At 37.6% G+C, this 20330-nt stretch overlaps 1 protein-coding gene across 1 annotated transcript in view; it reads left to right on the top strand.

The window, feature by feature from the left end:
* The window catches only part of LOC104606855 (uncharacterized), a 73217-nt gene that overhangs the window by 29429 nt on the left and 23458 nt on the right, over window positions 1-20330 (top strand). Inside the window, exons 5-8 of the mRNA XM_088890409.1 lie at window positions 599-752; window positions 928-1051; window positions 12810-13530; window positions 13734-13917. Of these exons, the coding sequence (XP_088746535.1) occupies window positions 599-752; window positions 928-1051; window positions 12810-13530; window positions 13734-13917 (1183 nt within the window). The remainder of the gene's footprint in view (window positions 1-598; window positions 753-927; window positions 1052-12809; window positions 13531-13733; window positions 13918-20330) is intronic.

Here is a 20330-nt window from a genome sequence, read left to right as displayed (position 1 = left end):
TGATTGAATCAATAATGATTAGAGTGGCTCACTGGCTGAAATCCTTAGAAAGCTTCTCACATACCTCCATTGATGACATTACAGAAATTGGAAGGGGGTGGCAGACTCAAATGTCAATGAACAGCCCGTTATTCCTACCTGGTCCCCTCCTAAAAGAGGATTTATCAAGCTTAACTTGGATGGAAGTAGGATGGGAAACCCGAGTACGTCAGGGATTGGAGGTGTAGTCAAGGACGAGGAGGGTAAAGTGCATGCAATGTTCTCACGCCCAGAAGGTGAGGGTGATTCACTAAGAGCGGAAGTAATGGAAGTCATGGAAGGGGTTGGGAGAAATCAAATATTTTGGCCACAAATGTAATTTTTGATTAATTTTTAAAGGGGAGAGATAAGAGGGCTTGTCTCTCACTGACTTTCTCTTGTACTTTTTCCTTTAAATTGAATTTATGGTTAACAATTATTGATAAAAAATGGAGATTTAGATAAGAAAAATATTTATGGTTCTTTCTCTTAAGCAGCTTCTATTGTCCTTAATCCTTGTTCTCTCTTGTTATAATATACAGTTCTGTATTTTATGAATTTTTCTGTTTTTGTTTTGCAGTTCATCTTGTTGGAGCATATCTAAACTGGTACGACTGGGCCTAGAACCTAACCTGTCTAGGCTACCTCACTTTGTTCTATGTCCCGCGTTTCAGAATGATCATCAAGTAAAGGAGTGGAGTGTGTTTATGAATTTTCTCCAGAGATACAAGAAGGTATTTCTATAATACAATTAATTGTTTGCTATTCTGGGGTCCGTGGGGCTCCATTTTTCTGTATGTCACGGTGTGATTTAAATATTCCATTTATAACTTTATGGTTCCTCAAATCTATTAATATCTTGTATTCTTTTTATATCATTATGTAAATGCCTACTCTTTGCTTTTAAAGGTTGCGATTGTGAAATCTGGGTCATGTGTGTTTTACATACTTCCACCCGAGGCCAACACGGATTTTAGCAGGGCTATTGTGAAATTCGAACTTAGTTTGGATGTTACAAAACATGGTGCATCAGGTGAGCTGTCACTTTAGCAGGATTTTTCGACGATAATGGTGCACTCAATATGTGGACTTGGATTTTATGTTCGCTTACATGCATAAAACTCTTTGTTTTTGAACTTGCAAGACCGGTGCTAGTAGTTCTTAAAAGAAGAAAAGTCTTGCTGATCTAGGATCACTAACTCATAGTAATACATTTTTTTGTTAGTAAATAAAAAAGAAAATTTTGTTAAAATAAAAACAGGTATTACATTAAGAAATCCTTTGCCCCAAACCCATATATAAAGCATCAGCCCAAAAATCAGACCAAACAACTCCTTTGAGGTATCTCTGAACTCTTGAAGAATCAAAATCCATTCCAAAAGCGTTGAACCAGGCCATACCTTGATTCTGCTACTTGCCTTTATTTTAAAGATTCTCCTGTTTCTTTCTTTCTAAACCTCCCAACCATGGTTTGCAATTTCAATATCGATAGATATTTCATCATGTAGAGATGGAGAAATTTCAGGGATACTTTGCTAATTTCGCTAAGATATTTGGAAAATCTAAAAGTTCACGAAAGGTTTCTAGAAACATGGAATTAATTATTAAACCTTCAAGGAATCATTAGAATAAATATAACTGCACATTTAAGGCTTAAAAGACCATAGCAAAGAACTGTATAAATCAAACAGGAGAAAAGTGAGAGACTTTTGGTATGTTTCTCTGACTCCGTTTTAGTCTTCTAGGCATGTTCTCTTCATTAAATATGTCAATTACTTTCCATTGTGACTTTTTCCTTTTTTTTGTTACTATATGTTTTAATTATTAAGAATGCTCTTTTGCAGTTATACACATTTTACTTTTTCTTTTGAATTATAGTGACTAAGTAAGTGAATAATATAAAAATAGTAAGCCAATTATTAAATCACTAATTCCCCACGGTTCTTTTAGTAAAATATTTATAAAACTTTATAATGATTTTAACAATATATTGGAAAATTTTTAATAATATTCTAAAATTTTAAACCTTAAATTTATTCTCTATCAATGAAATTTGAAACATCGCCGACATATTGGAAAAATATTGGAGATATTTGGAAAAAGAGGTTCCTAGAAAGTTTCGTATCGCCACCTAGCAAAATGGGGATATATCAGCAATATCATCGATATTGCAAACCGTGTTCCTGTAAAACGAATGTAGCCTGATAAAATTTTTGCTTTTTTATTTCTTTGTATGGTCAGCGAACATGCAAATATCTCACATGAAGATCTTGGATTCCATGCCTCTAGATCAAATAAGCTAAAAAAGTAGCCCCCCAAAAATTGTGAGAACCTGCATTTAAAGCAAAGATGGAATACATCCTCTACCATGGTTCTACACAGTAGCACTGATCCCTCTTTAGTAGAGTAAAGCTTTGCCTTGGAGAAAAAGTTTGTGGAATCTTCAAAGTGGAGAAAAGCTTTGAAGGTTGAAGCAAAAGATTTCATATTCGAAGATATATGGATCAAAGGGCTGCTGAGTTTGAAGATCAGGGAGGCAAAGAAAGCCATGGTGCTCCTGGGAGGTGCTGAAGTGGTTGAATGGTTGCAGAAGTTTGTAATGGGTGGAATGCAGGAAGATTGTTAAAGGTCTCTACATAACACTATAGGAGTTTTTTGGAAGAGGCCAAGGCTGGAAGTAAGTGGCTGATCTATTGAGTGTTTTTGTACTATGGTTGAAAACAAAATGTTCAAAGCTTTAGCAGGAAAAAGAGAAGTGGCTAGAAGAAATGAAAAGGAAGAAAGGAAGATAACTTGGCAATTGTGGAAAAGGAAGAAGCAGCTGTAAACAGATAGCAACTGGAGGAAAGGAGTGGGGGAAGAAATATGTGGTGGAAACTTCGAACCTGCCAAAAAGCTTTGAGATGGGACTCATTTTAGAGGCGATGCTTTTACTAGTGGCCGATGCTTTTAGTAGACTCATTTTAGAGGCGTTTAGGACTGGGTCAACAAGAGGGTGGAGAGTAGGTAGAGAAAGAGTTCCAGTTACTCATATTTAATTTGTATATGACATCATAATCTTTTGTGATGGGTGATTTGATGAAGGTGAGAAAACTGAAGAATTTAATAATTCTCTTGAAGGTGAGAAATAGAGGGGAGATGGAGTCTATTGCAGCATGTCTTGATTGCACTTGGTTGCAGTGGCCTTTATCCTATTTAGGACTTCCCATAGGTGTCAACACAAAGGAAAGTAGGTTTTGGAGCCTTGTGGTGGAAAAGTTTGAAAAAAGGTTGGCAGCTTGGAAGAGAAACTATATATCCTTGGGGGGTAAAGTAACCTTGATTAAAGCAACACTAGCCAACTTGCCAAATTATTTCCTATCAGTCTTTAGGATTCCTAACAGAGAGACTAAAAGGCTAGAAAAATTGATGAGAGTCTTTTTATGGAGCCAGGGGAAGAGAAAAAAGATCATTTGATTAGGTGGGAAGTGGTGAGCCACTGTAATAAAGAAGGGGGCTTAGGGTTAGGGAATGCAGTGAGTAAGAATAAAGCTCTTCTAGGCAAATGGCTTTGGAGGGAGCCCTTGGAAAGAGAGAGGTTATGGCATGAAGTGGTGAAAAGTTTTCATGGCTATTCAGAATCTGGTTGGGATGCTGGGGTATCCCGAAGGGCTTTGCTCACAACACCTTGGAAGGCAATTTCTGGTACTCTCCCTAAATTCCTCAGGTATATAAGGTATGATGTATGCTTTGGAAATTCTGTCCTCTTTTGGGAAGATGTTTGGGTGCCGTTTCCCTTCCCTCTATTCAATTTCCCTCTTTAAAAAGGAACTTGTTTCAAGGTTCCTATCCCCCCGGTTCTCCCATTGGCTTTAAACTAGGACTTTGGGTTTCGTAGAGGTTTAAGGAATGACGAATATGCTTATGTTTCCAAGATTTTGCTTCTTCTAGATTCTGTGTGTTTGGAACCCCCCAACCTGATAAAAGGATTTGGTCTTTGACACCGAGTGGCTTCTTTAGTTGTGCCTCTTTCTTTAAATTCCTTTGTTCCATCCCTTCCTCTTGGGTTTTCCTAGTTTAAGAAATCTGGTCAAAGCTAATTCCTCCTTAAATGACTGCTTTTCTGTTGGGAACCCTATTACAGTAAGATCAATACTTTGGAAAACTTGCAAAAGAAGAGACCTTATCTGTGTTTATCCCCAAATTGGTGTTTCTTGTGTAAAGTGAAGAGTGAGGACTGTGACCATTTGCTTATATCTTGTTTCTTTGCTTCTAATACTTGGATTTGGGCTTTAATGTTATTGGGTGCAGGTGGAACTTCTTTTTGAACCACATGCTTTAAGGAAGCTAACAAAAAGAGGAAATTTAATGTGGAAGTGTATGAGAGCAGCTAGTTTTTGGACAATTTGGGATGAGAGGAATATGAGAATATTTAAGGAAAGAAGCCTTGTTGAAGTAAAGGAGTGTATCACGACAAGGACAATTTCCTTGGTGAAAACTTCAGATCTGTTTGTGAACTATTCCTTTGATGATTTAAGGAGAAATTGGGCAGTTGTGGCATCCACAATTTCCACAAAGAATTCTCTACAAGCAGAATGGAAACCTCCCCCGGAAGGAGTGGTAAAACTGAATTTTGACGGAACCAGTCAAGGTAATCCAGGGCCCTCGGGTATAGGAGGGATTCTGAGAAATAAGGACAACCACATCATATCTTTATGCTTAGGACTAGTGGGGATTGATGACTCTACAAGGGCTGAGATACTAGTTGTGGTACAAGGAATACAAGTTGACAAGTCAACTGAAGTGGAGAACTTGATTGTTGAAGGGGACTCCTAGGTGGTACTGTGGTAGTGGGTGGCTGTCAAACCCATAAACAGACTATTGGGGTTATAGGGATCTTCTGAAGAAAGTTTGTTGGCTTACAAGGAATATGTCAGTCAATTTTTGTTGAGTTGGTCCAAGCTGTTTTTTATTTAGTTAGGAAGTTGGGCTTTAGGCCCATTAGTTTATGTTTTTTTAAGTTGTGACTGTTCAACTATATTAGTAGCCGCCCTACTAAGGGCATCCTCGTAATTTCTCATCCTTTAAGTTAAGTATAAATATAATGAGAGGTAGGCGGCTAGGGTTAATTTTACAATCCTGGTCGACTTTCCTACTCTTTTCTTCTTTTCCTTTCTTCTCTACTGCTGAAATCTTCATCTTCCCCCTCTTTCTTTTCACAAGAAACACGACTAAATCTGCAATTAGTGATTTCTACTTGGTATTAGAGCGGACCGAAGGTTCCTTGAAGATGTTCCTCATGCAGCCCTAGATCGGTCGACTGCATGGTGATTTAAGAGGCTGATCGAAGCTCTCAGGTAAGCCCAATTTTTGGATTTTTTTGGTGGATCTGTGTGCCCTGTAGCTGGTCTAGGGTTTCTCATCAAAATCATGAAAAACTAGAGAAAGGGGAAGAGTCCTGCTTTTGTTGGACTCTTCAATTTTGACCTAGGAAGTGGCGCCCTAATTTTTTAGGGTTCCTTGCAGTTTTTTGTAAGGGGCGATTCAAGTCCTGCCTGATTTGGAGGCTTTCTAGAGAGAGCGGCTGCCTCTTCTCTCTCTTCTCCCGTCATACAGAAAAGGAATCTTTTGTGGGAAGAAAGTCTAGGACATCAGAAAGGTGTTGGTTCCAAAAAGTGTTTTGTTTGATCTTGTTGCAAATTTCAGTTATTTTCTTTGCATTTTTTGAGAAGCATGGAGGATCACGGAGTTGAAAATAAGCCCGAGAGTGAAATGAGACTAGTGAGAGGAGGTGCTGGAGACCCTTTCAGGGCTGGGACCATTACTACAGTTAGGTTGGATGGTGCAAATTACTTAGAATGGTCACAATCTGCAAAGATGGCCATTGGTGCTCGTGGGAAATTAGGGTATATCATTGGTGAAGATGTGAAACCCGAAACTAGCAACTCCCGGTGGGTACATGAGATTTATATGGTGATGACTTGGTTGTGTAATTTCATGTTGCCCAATATAAGTAAAATTTTTTTATGGGCAAACATAGAGGGAGAATGTTGCTAGGGCTTATCGGTTGAGAAATCAGATTATTTCTACGAGGCAAGGAGATAGACCTGTATCAACCTATTTTTCAACCCTTAAAACCTTGTGGCAGGAGATTGACCATTTAGAGACATTTGCTTGGGAAACCACTAAGGATGCAACTACCTATCATAAACATCTAGAGAAGTATAGGGTGTTTGAATTTCTTGTTGGCCTTAATCCTGAGTATGATATTGCACGACATCACCTTCTTTCCAGGGACGGTGTTACTCTGTCCCAGGCATATACCTTTGTGTCAGGGGAGGAGTGCAGGAGAGATGTGATGATGAAAAATCTTATTCCTGATCAGTCTGCCATAGTAAGTGTTGAGAAACCTAAACAAAGTGGAGATCGGGGTGGCAATGAAATCAAGAAGGAAGATAAAAGAGATTTGATCTGTGACTACTGTAAGAAGCCTAAGCACACAAGAGATACTTGTTGGAAGCTTCACCCACATCTTGTGACGACTAGATTGAAAAATAAGAAGGGAAATGCACACATGGCAGTTACTGGTGACATTCCGAACCCTCCTACTACAACTGCTCTGAAGTCTGTTGCAGCTGCTGCAGTAAGGGCCGAACTTGAGAGGTATGGGTTACTTCTGAACCAACAGGATGCAGCTAGTTCCAGTTCAACTGCAAGCGGACAGCAAGGTACAGGTGGCACTGGTGGAGTCCACTCTACTTCCTTTGCTCACACAGGTAGTTCACACGTCACTGCAAATTATGTTTCTACTTCAGGTAAGGAGGGACCTCCTTTGCTCAGAGCACTTGACCTATAGCTCCACTATTTTTTCCTCTTACCAGCTATGTTCTGGTAGAGACAGGGTCTCCATAGCTGATGGATCTCATGTTCCTATTGCTAGGATGGGGTCTATCATGATTAGTGATTCCCTTTCCCTTCCCTTTATCTTTCATGTTCCCAGATTGAGCACTAATTTGTTATTTGTTAGTAGTTTGATTAAGAACCTGAACCGTTCAGTAATTTTTTCTCTTGGTCATTGTATTTTACAGGATTTGGATTGAAAGAGGACGATTGGGAGTGGTAGTGAAGTGAATAGAATCTACCTCCTGGATGTGCTTCCTCCTCTTCAGAGTCATCATGTCAGCAGGGATAGTGAGTCAGGGTCTGTGGTTAGATTATGCTTTGGCATAATCGTTTGGGTCATTTGCCTTTTTCTTCTTTGAGTCTTTTGTTTCCAAAGCTATTTGGGTCTGTTAGTTTGTCAAGTCTAGAGTGTGAAGGTTGTCAACTTGGAAAGCATTGTAGACATTCCTTTAAAGCTAGTAATAAAAGGTGTTTTTCTTCTTTTGATGTTATTCATTCAGATGTGTGGGGCCCTTACCATGTTCCTTCTATGGGAGGCTATCGATATTTTTTCTTATTTGTGGATGATTTCTCACGATACTCTTGGATTTACCTGATGAGATCCCGCGATGAAGTACCATCCTAGGTGAGGCAATTGCATCAAATGATACTAACACAGTTTGGAACAAGAATAAAGGTGTTCAGATCCGACAATGCCAGGGAATATTTTGAAAGACACCTTGCCTCATATCTGTTAGAATATGGTGTTGTCCATCAGAGCAGTTGTCCATATAGTCCACAGTAGAATGGTGTTGTAAAAAGGAAGCACACACATTGTTGAGATTGCAAGAAGCATGATGATCACATCTACAGTTCCAGTTCGGTTTTGGGGTGATGCAGTTCTCACAGCAGTATATCTGATTAACAGGGTGCCCTCTCGTATACTTGGATTCGGCACCCCATTCAGTCTCCTTTTTCCGCAGGGGGAGATGCTTCATATTCCTCTCAGGGTATTTGGGTGTGTTTGCTTTGCACATATCCTTGGTCCTCACCGCTCGAAGTTTGATCCCAAGGCAAAGAAGTGTGTCTTCCTTGGATATGCTGAGAATCAGAAAGGGTACTGTTGCTATGATCCAGTCTCTGGGAGACGGTATGTTAGCATGGATGTCACCTTTTTTGAATCCACGTACTTCTTTTCAAAGAATCCTTCTCATGGGGAGTGTTTTGGGGAAGTGAGTCAACAGTCTATTCCTCTCCCAGTTCCAGTCCTTGTGTCTACTCCTGTACTTGACCACCACCCAGTGTCACCTACCTTGCCACCTCCTTTGCGTTCTGCTTCTCAGCATTACTTACGACTGAGACTTCACAAGGAGGTTGATTCCACGACAACAGAACTCACATCACTTCCTTTCGATTCCTTGGAGACTCCAGATTCGACTGACATGAATTCAGGTATTCCTCCTGGTCCCGCTACTGTTTCAGTTCCCATTGATTCTACTAACACTGTTACAGATAACCTTGATCTCCCTATTGCTCTCAGAAAGGGAAGAGAAAGTGTACTGCCCATTGTATTTCACAGTACTTATACTACAATGGACTTTCTCCTTCCTACTGTGCTTTTCTTTCCTCTCTTGATTTAGTGTCTATACCCAAGGGTGTTAGTGAGGCTCTCTCCAAAGCTGAGTGGAAGACAACTATGCAGGAAGAGATGGCAGCTTTGATTAAGAATCAGACATGAGACATTGTGGATCTACTAGAAGGCAATGAGACAGTTGGATGCAGATGGGTTTACACAGTAAAATATAAGGAAAATGGAAGTATAGAAAGGTACAAGGCAAGACTTGTTGCAAAAGGGTACACACAGACCTATGGCATTGATTACTTAGAGACCTTTGCACCAATTGCAAAGATGACCTCTGTTCAGATACTTCTTTCTCTTGCTGCCTCATACTCTTGTCCCTTGTTTCAACTTGATGTGAAGAATGCTTTCCTAAATGGGGATCTGCAAGAAGAAGTGTATATAGATCTTCCTACTGGCTTTTACAATGATATTGTAAAGGGAAAGGTATGTAGGCTTAAGAAGTCACTTTATGGCTTGAAACAATCTCCGAGAGCATGGTTTGATAAATTCAGAAAGGCCTTGATTGCTTTTGGCTATACTCAGACTCAATCCGATCACACCTTGTTTGTGAAACGAAGGGGATTTTTGGTGTCAGTCCTAATTGGTTATGTGGATGATATTGTTGTCACCGGGAATGATCTGAGTGAGATTGATGGTCTGAAAAGGAACCTACATAAAGAATTTGAAATTAAGGATCTTGGAAAACTAAGATACTTCTTAGGCATTGAAGTTGCAAGATCAAAACATGGAATTTTTATCTCTCAAAGGAAGTATGTCTTGGATCTTCTTCAAGAGATAGGGAAGCTTGGAACAAAGGCAATCGACATCCCTATTGATCAAAACCATAAAATCAATGCATTAGAAGGTGAACCAGTAAAGGACATTGGGAGATATCAGAGACTTGTGGGTCGACTGCTATACTTGTTATTACAAGACCAGACATTTCCTATGCAGTAAGTGTAGTAAGTCAATACATGCATGCTCCACGAGTCCGGCATTGGGAGGCATGTTATAGGATTCTTGCTTATTTGAAGGGACACCCGGGCAGAGGCATATTGTTTACTGATCATGGACAGTTGAAACTAGAGGCTTATACAGATGCAGATTGGGCAGGATGCCTTGATGACATGAGATCAATTTCAGGAGTGTGCACCCTTGTTGGGGGTAACCTTGTCTCGTGGAAGAATAAGAAACAAACAGTGGTGGCAAGATCAAGTGCTGAAGCCGAATACATGGCCATGGCACATGGAGTTTCAGAATTTCTTTGGATCCGTTCCCTGTTAGAAGAAATTGGTGTACAGGCAGAAGAACCTATGATGCTATACTGTGATAACCAGGCAGCAATTAACTTTGCCCATAACCCAGTCCAACATGACTAAACTAAGCACATTGAAGTGGATAGACATTTTATCAGAGAAAGGGTAACTTCTGGAGAAGTTTGTCTTCCATACATTGCTTCTGATCTGCAACTTGCTGATGTTCACACAAAAGGTGTTGCAAAGAACAAGCTGGAGCATGATCTACGCAAGTTGGGAATGTGTGACATTTACTCCCAACTTGAGGGGGAGTGTTGAGTTGGTCCGAGTTGTTTTTTATTTAGTTAGGAAGTTGTTGGGCTTTAGGCCCATTAGTTTATGTTTTTTTAAATTGTGACTGTTCAACTATATTAGTAGCCGCCCTATTAAGGGCATCCTTTTAATATCTCATCCTTTAAGTTAGTATAAATATAGTGAGAGGTTGGCGGCTAGGGTTAATTTTACAATCCTAGTTGACTTCCTACTCTTTTCTTCTCTACTGCTGAAATCTTCATCTTCCCCCTCTTTCCTTTCACAAGAAACTTGACTAAATCTGCAATTAGTGATTTCTACTTCAATGGGCAAGCAGATCGGCAAATGCCATGGCTGTTTGTTCGGATAAACAAGGGGTATCAAAGGGTGACCTGTTTTGGTTTTCCTTATAATTGTAAGTCAGGGATAGATTGTGCTTAATTGCTTAACTCTAATGGGAGGTAACATCTCATGACTCCTTTTAGGCTGATTGTACACTTTTTCAAGTTAGTTCTCAACCCCTGCCAGCATCTTAAAACACTTTAGGATTGCTCTTATGTTCATCCTTGTTCCAATGAAGCATCCATAGGGACTGAAGTGTCATCAGTTTATTGAAGATGTGTGATTTTCAAATCTCCTCTTCCAACCTTGAAACCTAAAATGAGACCTGATTCAGCCCCTTTTCCATTCAAAAGATGAAAAGACTTGGTACGTCTACCACCACGAATAGCATTGGAGACAAGGGATCATTTTGTCTTATTCCCCTTGATGAATCACAAAAATTCTGTTGAAATCCCATTAACCAGAATTGTAAAAGAGAGAAGCCAGAACTCATTTTCATAGGACCTCCTCCAAAAGCCCCCATTCTACATGGTTATAGGTCTTCTGCATATAAATTTTACAATATCCCTTCCTCTCCACTTCCACTTTTAGAGTCAAGATATTCTCTTTCAATTAACACCCCATCCAATATTTACCTTCTACAAAAGCCATTTGAGTTGGGCCCCACTAGGTGCAATACTTTCTTCAACCTTGCAGATAACACCTTTGCTATTATTTTATAAGGAGTTGAAGTTAAACTAATAGGTCTGAACTTCTTCACTCTACAAGTCCCTTCCATCTTTGGAATTAAAGTAATAAATGCTGCATTAGCTTAAATTTCAATTTTTTTCTCTGCCTATAAGTCTTTAAACATTGCCATCAAATTTTATCTATATTCCAGAAATGCTTGTAAAAGATAGGTTAAATCCATCAGGACTTGGCACCTTATGAGCTTTCATTAATTTCATTGCACCCCATACCTCCCCTTCAAACTCCCTCTCTAACCAACTACTTAAACCTTCAAGAATTTTGTTAAATTTCAACTCACCTAAGAAGGAATTCTTTCTTGTGCAGATTTATAAAGATTCATATAGAAGCTCCATATCTCCTATACAATGTCCTTTGGTCACGACTTTTCTATCACCTGCTTCCAACCATAATGTTTTGTTCTACCTTGTTCTTCCCCTCACTGAACCTTAAAAATAAGAAGTGTTTTTTCACCCTCTCTTAACTATAATTTCCTTGACTTTTTCATCCATGCCACCACCTCAAAGTGAACCATCCTTTCCAGCTTGGGCCTTAAAGTTTCCTTCACTTCTCTCCCTTTCCTTCCTTTATTCCATGCTTTCAAATCTTCCTTTAACATCTGAAGCTTTTTCTATTATATGATAACCTGTCAAATCCTGCACCCTATAGCTGTTCCATTTCCTCTGAACAATATCCATAATTTGAGGATGTCCAAACCACATGTTCTCGAATTTGAACTACCTAAGACATTAATATATAATAAATCATATATTAAATTTATTATAAAAATGAGAAAAAATATATTAAGTTTTATACTAAATCATAATTTATTATAAATTTAGTATTAAAAATAATAAAAAATTCATTAAGTTTTATAAGAAATCAGAATTTATCATAATCTTAATAGTTAATACTACAAAAAGGAGAATCAGTTTATTAAATTGATAATAAAACATAATGTATTATAACTTTAATATTAAAAAAATGAAATAAATGTATTTCTATTTACTAGTGTGAAATAAATATATTGGAATTTATAATAAATCAGAATTAAAAATAAGAAAAGAAAATATCGGATAACCTTGTAAAAACATCAAAATGCATAATAAATCAGTAAGTCGTCATTTACTAATTTGTTATTGATCTTAGTTTCTTAGCTTTATATAATGGTTGGGAATAAGATAATAGTCTAGAAATATGTATTAATGCTTCTTTTATCATTTTACAAAATATCATTGCATATTTCCACATATTTCACAATATTTCCACAATGTCTCTAGTTTTTACAATATTCCCCCTCAACATTTCCGACACATGTCCTATATTTTGGTAAGCGACATTTCCATTGACATCGGCATTTTAAACCTTGTCCTCGATAAGTATGCCGATGTCATTCATCATAGAATTCTATTGCAACATTTACATGCTATCTATTTCAATTTTTATACCAAATATTCTATCTTGGCAACAAAAAATGATATGATTTTTGAGAAAAAAGAAGAATTTGTAGACATCCAACCCTAATATAGAGGCTCAATGACAACTAATTAGAAGAACACCCCAAATCAAAACATGAATAAAAAGAAATTTGTAGAGGTTTATTTCTTTTTATTTTATTTTTGTTCACCAACCATATTAGGGGTTACTGGTGGAGTGGATTTTGTTAATCATATTGTAGTATCTTTCTGTTCCAGATAGAACCTCAATGGATTCTAAGCAAAGGATGCTAGTAAGAAGTACTTGCTCAAAAAATGCGACACAATCCATTCCATTTGGAGAGGTTGCCAGATCAAGCCGTCAATTTGTTGAGGAATCTGGAGATAGCTCAGATGCAAATATTAGACATTTCAATAGCCATGTAAAGAAGCATCTTTCCAATTTTAAGATTCCTATGACAGTTGCGGGCCAATCTTGGGGCAGATCTCAAACCATGGAATTGAAGCACGATGACCATCTTGACAAAAAGTGTACATTTGTGAGGGAAAATGGTCCCCATGTCTCTATGGAAGAGCATCCTATTGATCTTAAGGTTTCACAAGCACCTGGTAGTAATAATTCTCATGAATCTAGAAGGGAAGCTTATAACAAATTTCAAAACATGGAGGTGAATCAGGATCATATGGATAGAAAATTTGCAAGCCTTGGGGAAATGGCAGGTTCCAATGCCCCTATGGTGAAGGATCCTCCTAATCTTAAGTTTTCACAAACAACTTGCAATCATAATGTTTATGAATGTAGGGAGGAAGCTTGTAGCAGATCCCAACCCATACAATTAAAACAAGATGTTCCTTTGGAGAAAAATGTTGTACGAGTAGACCCTAGTTACTTGAGAACTCTTGGCCAAGTTCATTCTGGATGGATTTTTGGTGCAATAGCGGAGCTTGTTGACAATTCGAGGGATGCTAAAGCAACAAAGTATGTTAATCTATTACTTTCTTTTCAGTTTTTCAAGATATGATCTAAAGGCCTTTATGTAGTTGTCAGTGCAATCATTCTTTGAATTTGTGTTGATACTTGTTTTACTCTTTGCTCATTTAGTACCTTTATCTTAAATATTTCTTAGTTGTATAAATATAGTTTTTGCTTGTAATAACTTGCAATGTTGATGCATTTTGTAGATTGGACATTTCCATTGACATTGTATATTCAAAATTATTTGGGAAGGAGATACCTATGTTGTCAATTGTAGATGATGGCCATGGGATGTCTCATGAGGAGATTCTGAGAATGGTCTCATTTGGTCACAAGAAACCAAATGGAGATGACCATGATCACATTGGGAGATTTGGTGTGGGCTTTAAGGTATCTGTAATTGTATACTTTTATTGATTTGTGATGATTCATATTTTTTGGTCTGTGTTTCTAAAGGTTAGATTTTGTTGATTTGACATGTTATTCATGAAAGTGTAAAGTGAGAGGAATTGGCAATAGAATAATTTTAATTTGACTTATTTTATGTCATGAAATGATTGACATAATTAGTGCTTATGCACCTTAAGTGGGTTTAGAAGAAAATATTAAAATACATTTATGTGAAAACTTTGAAGTATTAATCCAAGAAACTTCAAATGAATAGATAATTTTTGTATGTGGAGACCTAAATGGACATGTGGGGAAAAGAAGTGCTTTATATGATATTGGTGCTTGGTGGATCTCGGTTCGGGCAAAGGAATGAAATAGGAGACACAATGCTAGAAGTTATGGCAATTTTAAACACTTTTATTCAATAGAAGGATGAACACTTAATAAAATTTAAAAGTGGAAAACACATGTCAAATAGATTTTTCTTTTCTAGGAGAGCAAAATGAATGATGTGTAAAGATTGCAAAGTTATCCTTGGGGAAAGCTTAACGACACAAGATAGAGTAGTGGTGGTAGATGTGTGCATTAGGTAATTGAAGAGAAATAGGGAAGAAAATAGGTGTCCAAGAATTGGGTGGGACAATTTAAAAGGAGAAAGATTAGCACAATTTATAGACAAGTCAATAATAGAAGGAAAATGGACTGTGGATGGAAAGACATTTGGTATGTGGCTTGTAACAATCATGTTAGAAAGATTGGTGGTGGAATAAAGAGGTTTGAAATATAAGCAAATTAAAACAATCATGTTATAAAGGATGCAAAAATCTAAAAATAAAGGAAACTTGGTAAAATATAAAATCATAAGAATGACACTAGCTGCCATGAGACTAAGGTAACAGTTACTAGTGAGGGCACAAATGACACTAAGGTAACTAAACAATGTCACATCCTTCTATTGATTGGAAAATATTAAGTTGAAGTTGTATGTGATGATATTGATATTGATGAATGCCTTTTATTCTTTAGGAGACCTTGGTAGTATGACGTAGAGATATAGACAGACCCAAAACTTTTAAAGTGGAGAGGAAGTCCTTCCAAATTTCTTCTACATTTGAAGATGAGGTGAAAGAGGCAAGGGAGATGTATAGCCTTGGTGATTAAAGAGGATGAGGAGATGCCTACGGCCTACCAATGTTCCCTCTAAACTTAACTGGAAGAATTCAAAATATCAATCCTTGATGACCTTCCTAGTGGATTACCTCCCATGATGGAAATCCAACATCATATTGATTTGATTCTTGGTGCTAGCCTGCCTAACTTGCCACACTACCGAAGACCCAAAGAGCATGAGATATTGTAGGGACTAGACCTGTTCATGGGTTGGGCTGGGCTCGGACCGGGCTTTCACTCTGTATTAACAAATTTTTCTAAGACCCGAGCCCGAGCCCGAGCCCGGCCCGAACATCGGGTCTACAACTTGGGCCTGAGCCTGGTCCTCATAAAAAGCCTGAAGCCCGGGCTTGGGCCCGAGCCCAAAATTTAGCCCATGCTGTTACTATTGCTGAAGTGGCTGAATAGAGAGAGAAATTATAAAGAAAAAAATAAAAAATGTATATATGAAATTATAAATATATATTTCAATAAATATTATATTATTTATATATTATATAATATATAAAATACACATTATGTATTTTATAAAATATATAATGCTGAATCGGGCCGGGCCGGGCTCGGGCCGGGCTTTTTTGACAAATCCTGAGCCCAACCCGAAACACAGTCGGACTTACTGTGTTAGGCCTGATTTAAATTCCCATGGTCTGAGCGGGGTGCGGGCCGGGCCATCGGGCTACCCGGCCCATGAACAAAGTCTAGTAGGGAGAGCATGAGGCTATTTGTTATACCTACACTATTAATGCCCCATAAAGATTGCAATTGACGTTTGTGTGTAAATAGTCTCGCCATCAACAAAATAATAGTGAAGTATAGAATTCCCGTTCTATCACTATATGATATGCTTGATATGTTGGAAAGGTTAAAGACGCCCCTTTTCAATATTTTGAAATTCAAATTTTGCTGCCGTCCCGCCTATTCTCAAGTGGGATCAAGTGGGCGAGCCGAGCGACTTACGAACCAGCTAGACCAATTACCATATTGAGAGCTACTCCCTTTGCCAGGTTGACACTGACTTGGGAGTGGGGGCAATTGATGATGGGTAATTTAGTCCTTCGCATGACATCATGACACGTGGTTTCCAAGTGACACCTCGACACTTGCAAGTAGATCATCTCGGCAAGTCGGCTAGTAGCTCTCCACTATGGCTGACCTAAAGTACCTCGGCCTCCAAACTTCAAGAGTGGGTGCCATTAGATTCACATTAGACTAGGAGACAAGTGGAAGATTGCGTTCAAGATGAAAGAGGGCATGTGTGATTGGATGACATTTTCTACCCTACCCGGTGGGTACCCACCCTTATGAGGTGAGCTTTTTTTGCTTGAAGGACGGATTTTGGGGCGGGGACTGGTTTTGGGTTTCTACAACTCGTACGGGTATGGTATTAGGCTAAACCCAACCCTCCTTGACCCACCTATTGTTGGAAACCATATAAATTTTATGTACTAGGTATTGAGTTTAATAATATTTTGAATTGTATGTGAAGTATAAGTGATAGTTTTGTGTTTTTTTACATGTCTTACTCAAATAATTGGAATTTTTGTTGTTTGTATTGTTTTACTTATTTATTGCCATTGAGGTTTTTGGACAGATTTGTGCAGATTTAGTAGTTGTTTTTGTTTATTATTTGTTTAGGTAGGAAGTGGGGACCACAACACACTTGTTGGGTCCCTTTGAGTGGTTCTTTTAAGTTATTTATGCTGTTTCATATGTTAGCCGGCGTATAAGAGCATATTAGTTATTGTACCTTTATTTAATTAAAATTATAAATACTATTGAGGAGGGTGGCCAGAACTGATTGCTCTCTTTTTCTTTCTCAATCTCTTCTCTTCTCTTTCTCTTCTTCATCAAGAAACATCTCTTCATGGATTCTTTGATTCAATAGTTTTCTGCTTGGTATCAGAGCAAGACTAGGGTTAATTGGAGTTCATCCATGCAGTCCTAGATCAGCTGATTGCATGAGGAGATAAAGGGCTGATTGATCTACTTTAGACTGCCCAGTTCTTGGATTTTTTTGGTGGGTTTCAGTCATCAAGAGGGTGATCTATGTTTTGGCATCAAAATAAGGAAGAACTGGAATGTGGAGGAAGAGTTCTAGCCAAGTTGGACTCTTCATTTTTTATTTTATTTTGGGCGATTGAACCTTGTTGGACTTGTCTAGGTTTTAGATAGGGACAATTTGGTTTTTGAGAGTTTTTGAGCCTTCTAGAGTGATTGATTCACTTTTCTCTCCGGTGGGAGGTGGGAGAAGAGGCATTTCTCTTCGAATAGGCTTTTCTTCTTCCGAAAAGGTCTATTACCGTTATGTGAGATTGATTTGATCTTGGAGGCTTTCTACCTAGTTATTTCTTGTTTTTGAATTGTTTGGAGTTGAAATGGAGAGTTGAAGTACTGGGCAAAAGTCGATCAATAAAATGGGTTTGGGTGTTGGAGGTACCAGTGATATTTTGAGTTTGGAAACCAAAGTAAAATTGGATGGTACCAATTATTTAGAATGAGCACAATCAAACAAGATTGCCATTGGTGTTCATGGGAAATTGGGGTACATCACTAGGGAGGAGAAGAAACCTAATACAAATTCTTCCTGGTGGGTACACGAGAATTACATGATGATGTCTTGGCTGTGTAGTTCTATGTTACCTCACATCGGTAAAAATTTTTTGTGGGCTAATGCTACAAAGGAGATTTGTGGAGTGAATAAAACCTATTCCCAGAAAAAAAAATGTAGCTAGAGCCTATCAGTTAGGGAATCAAGTGATTAATACAAAACAAGGAGATAGACTACTTGCTATGTATTTCTCCATGCTGAAAACACTTTGGCAGGAGATAGATCACTTGGAGACTGCGATTTAGGAGAGTACGCAAGATGTTATAACCTATCAGAAATTGGTGGAGAAGAATAGGGTTTTTGAGTTTGGTTGGACTGAACCTTGAATTTGATATTTGCTAGGCAACACATCCTTTCTAGGGAAAGTGTGACTTTTCAAGCTTATGCCTTCGTATTTGGAGAGGGGAGCAGGGGAAATGTCATGTTGAGACTGTCTGGGATTGACCAGTCAGGTATGATTAATACAGTCAAATCTAAGCCAAATGGAGACAGGGGGAGTAGTGAGATTAGGAGGGAGGATAAGGACTTGGTGTGTGACTATTGCAAGAAGACTAAGCATACCAGAAACACTTGTTGGAAGTATGGACACGACTTTCTTTATGAGCAAGAAGGTTTTAGCCAGTTCTAGTTCTCCAAATGGGCAATAGAGTCCAGGAGCCACATACACTACTTTCTTTGCTCATACAAGTAGTTCATATGCGGTTGCAAATTATGCGTCCACCTCAGGTAAGGAGGGACCTCCTTGGATTATAGACTGAGGAGTATCTAAGCACATGAACAATATATCTACCCTTTTTAGTCCTTACCAGTTGTGCTCTAGTAGAGACAAAGTCTCTACAGTAGATGATTTCCATATTCCCATTGCTGGGAAAGGGACAATTAGATTAACTGATGACATTACTTTATCCTTTGTCTTTACATGTCCCTAGACTCTATACTAATCTTCTTTTTGTGAGTAGGCTAACAAGATATTTGAATTGTTCATTGACTTCCCTTCCAGGTAATTCTGTTTTACAAGATCTAGAGTCAAATAGGACGGTTGGGAGTGGTCGTGAGGTGAATGGAGTCTACCTTCTGGATGAGAATCCGAGTCATTAAAGCCATCATGTTAGTAGTAGCAATAGTAGTGGATTATAGTCAATGTGTTAGATTATGCTCTTGCACAAGGATCATCTTTTTTTTTTTTTTTCCAGTCCATTGAGATCTTTGTTTCCAAAGTTGTTTGAGGTGGCGCTTGATAAATATGAAATTTCAGATCTGAAAAGTTAAAAAGATATTTTTTGTGTATGAAATTTGAAAAGAAGCATATGTGCTTTTCTACTTTTTAGAGGCTTTGAATACACAAGTTTGTTTGTGTTGGATCAATCCTTTTTAGAGGCTCTAAATCCATAATTTTCAACCTCAAAATAATATTGAAACAATACAAATAAAAAGTAATAAATTAACAATTAATAATTATTAATTACTAATTAATAAATGAAATGATTAAAATTAAAAAAAGTAATTAATGACTATAAAAATATTAAAATAATTAATAATTTACACAAATATAAATTAAAATAATTTTTAAAAATTAATGAAATAATTAAAAATTACAAGTTAATAAAAATAATTAATAAATAATACAATTAAAATTAATAAAAAATAATAAATGTTTCATAAAAATATTAAAAGAATTAATAATTAATAATAATAATTATAAAAATATTTAATAAATAATTATTAATTAAAATTATTATTAATCAATCATTAACAAAAAATATTAAAATAGTTAATGTTTAATAAAAATTATTAATAATTATTATTAGAGAGAGAGAGAGTTGCAACTTGCAGCGGTGGTGGTAGGAAGACAAGGGAGCAAGGGAGAGAGAGTTGTATGAAAACGAGAGAGAGATGTCGAATGGGGAGGGGTATTTTTGACTTTGGGCCACGTCTCAAATGCGCCTGAGCGCGTTAAGTGACGAGCCTGAGTCTAAAAATTTCTGATCCGAAAGAACTTTACAAGGCCTTGTTTCAGATGCAACACCAAACAAAGGTGGCATCTGAAAAGCAACATATTCAGATTCAAACGTTTGGAAAGTGCAATCAAACGCCACCTGATTTTGTTCAATTATCTAGTTTGGAGTGTGAAAGTTGTTAGGTGGGAAAGCATTGTAGACATTCTTCTAAACCAAGTAATAAAAGTTGTTATGCTTTTGATATTATTCACATTAATGTATGTGGACCTTATCATATTTCTTCCATGGGTGGTTACCTTTATTTTCTTTTGTTTGTGGATGACTACACACGGTATTCTTGGATATATTTGATCTGATCACGTGATGGGCTACCTTTTTTGGTGTGGGAGTTCTACTAGATGGTTTTCACACAATTTGGAGTGAGGGCTAAGGTTTTTAGATCGAGCAATGCTAGAGAATACTTTGAGAAGGATTTAGCTACATATTTTTTAGAGCATGAGGTGGTTCATCAGAGTAGTTGTGCATATACACCACAACAGAATGAGGTAGCAGAGAGAAAAAATAGACACATTGTGGAGGTGGCAAGAAGTCTTTTGGTGTGCACTTCAATTCCTGTTCGTTTTTGGGGGGATGTAGTTCTCATAGCTATGTATTTGATTAAGGTGCCATTCAAT

This window comes from Nelumbo nucifera, chromosome 6 (assembly GCF_055504915.1).
Source record: "Nelumbo nucifera cultivar China Antique chromosome 6, China Antique-T2T, whole genome shotgun sequence".
NCBI classification, from domain to species: Eukaryota; Viridiplantae; Streptophyta; class Magnoliopsida; order Proteales; family Nelumbonaceae; genus Nelumbo; species Nelumbo nucifera.
The sequence above is the reverse complement of the archived record's forward strand: the minus strand, read 5'-3'. Positions and strand labels throughout refer to the sequence as shown.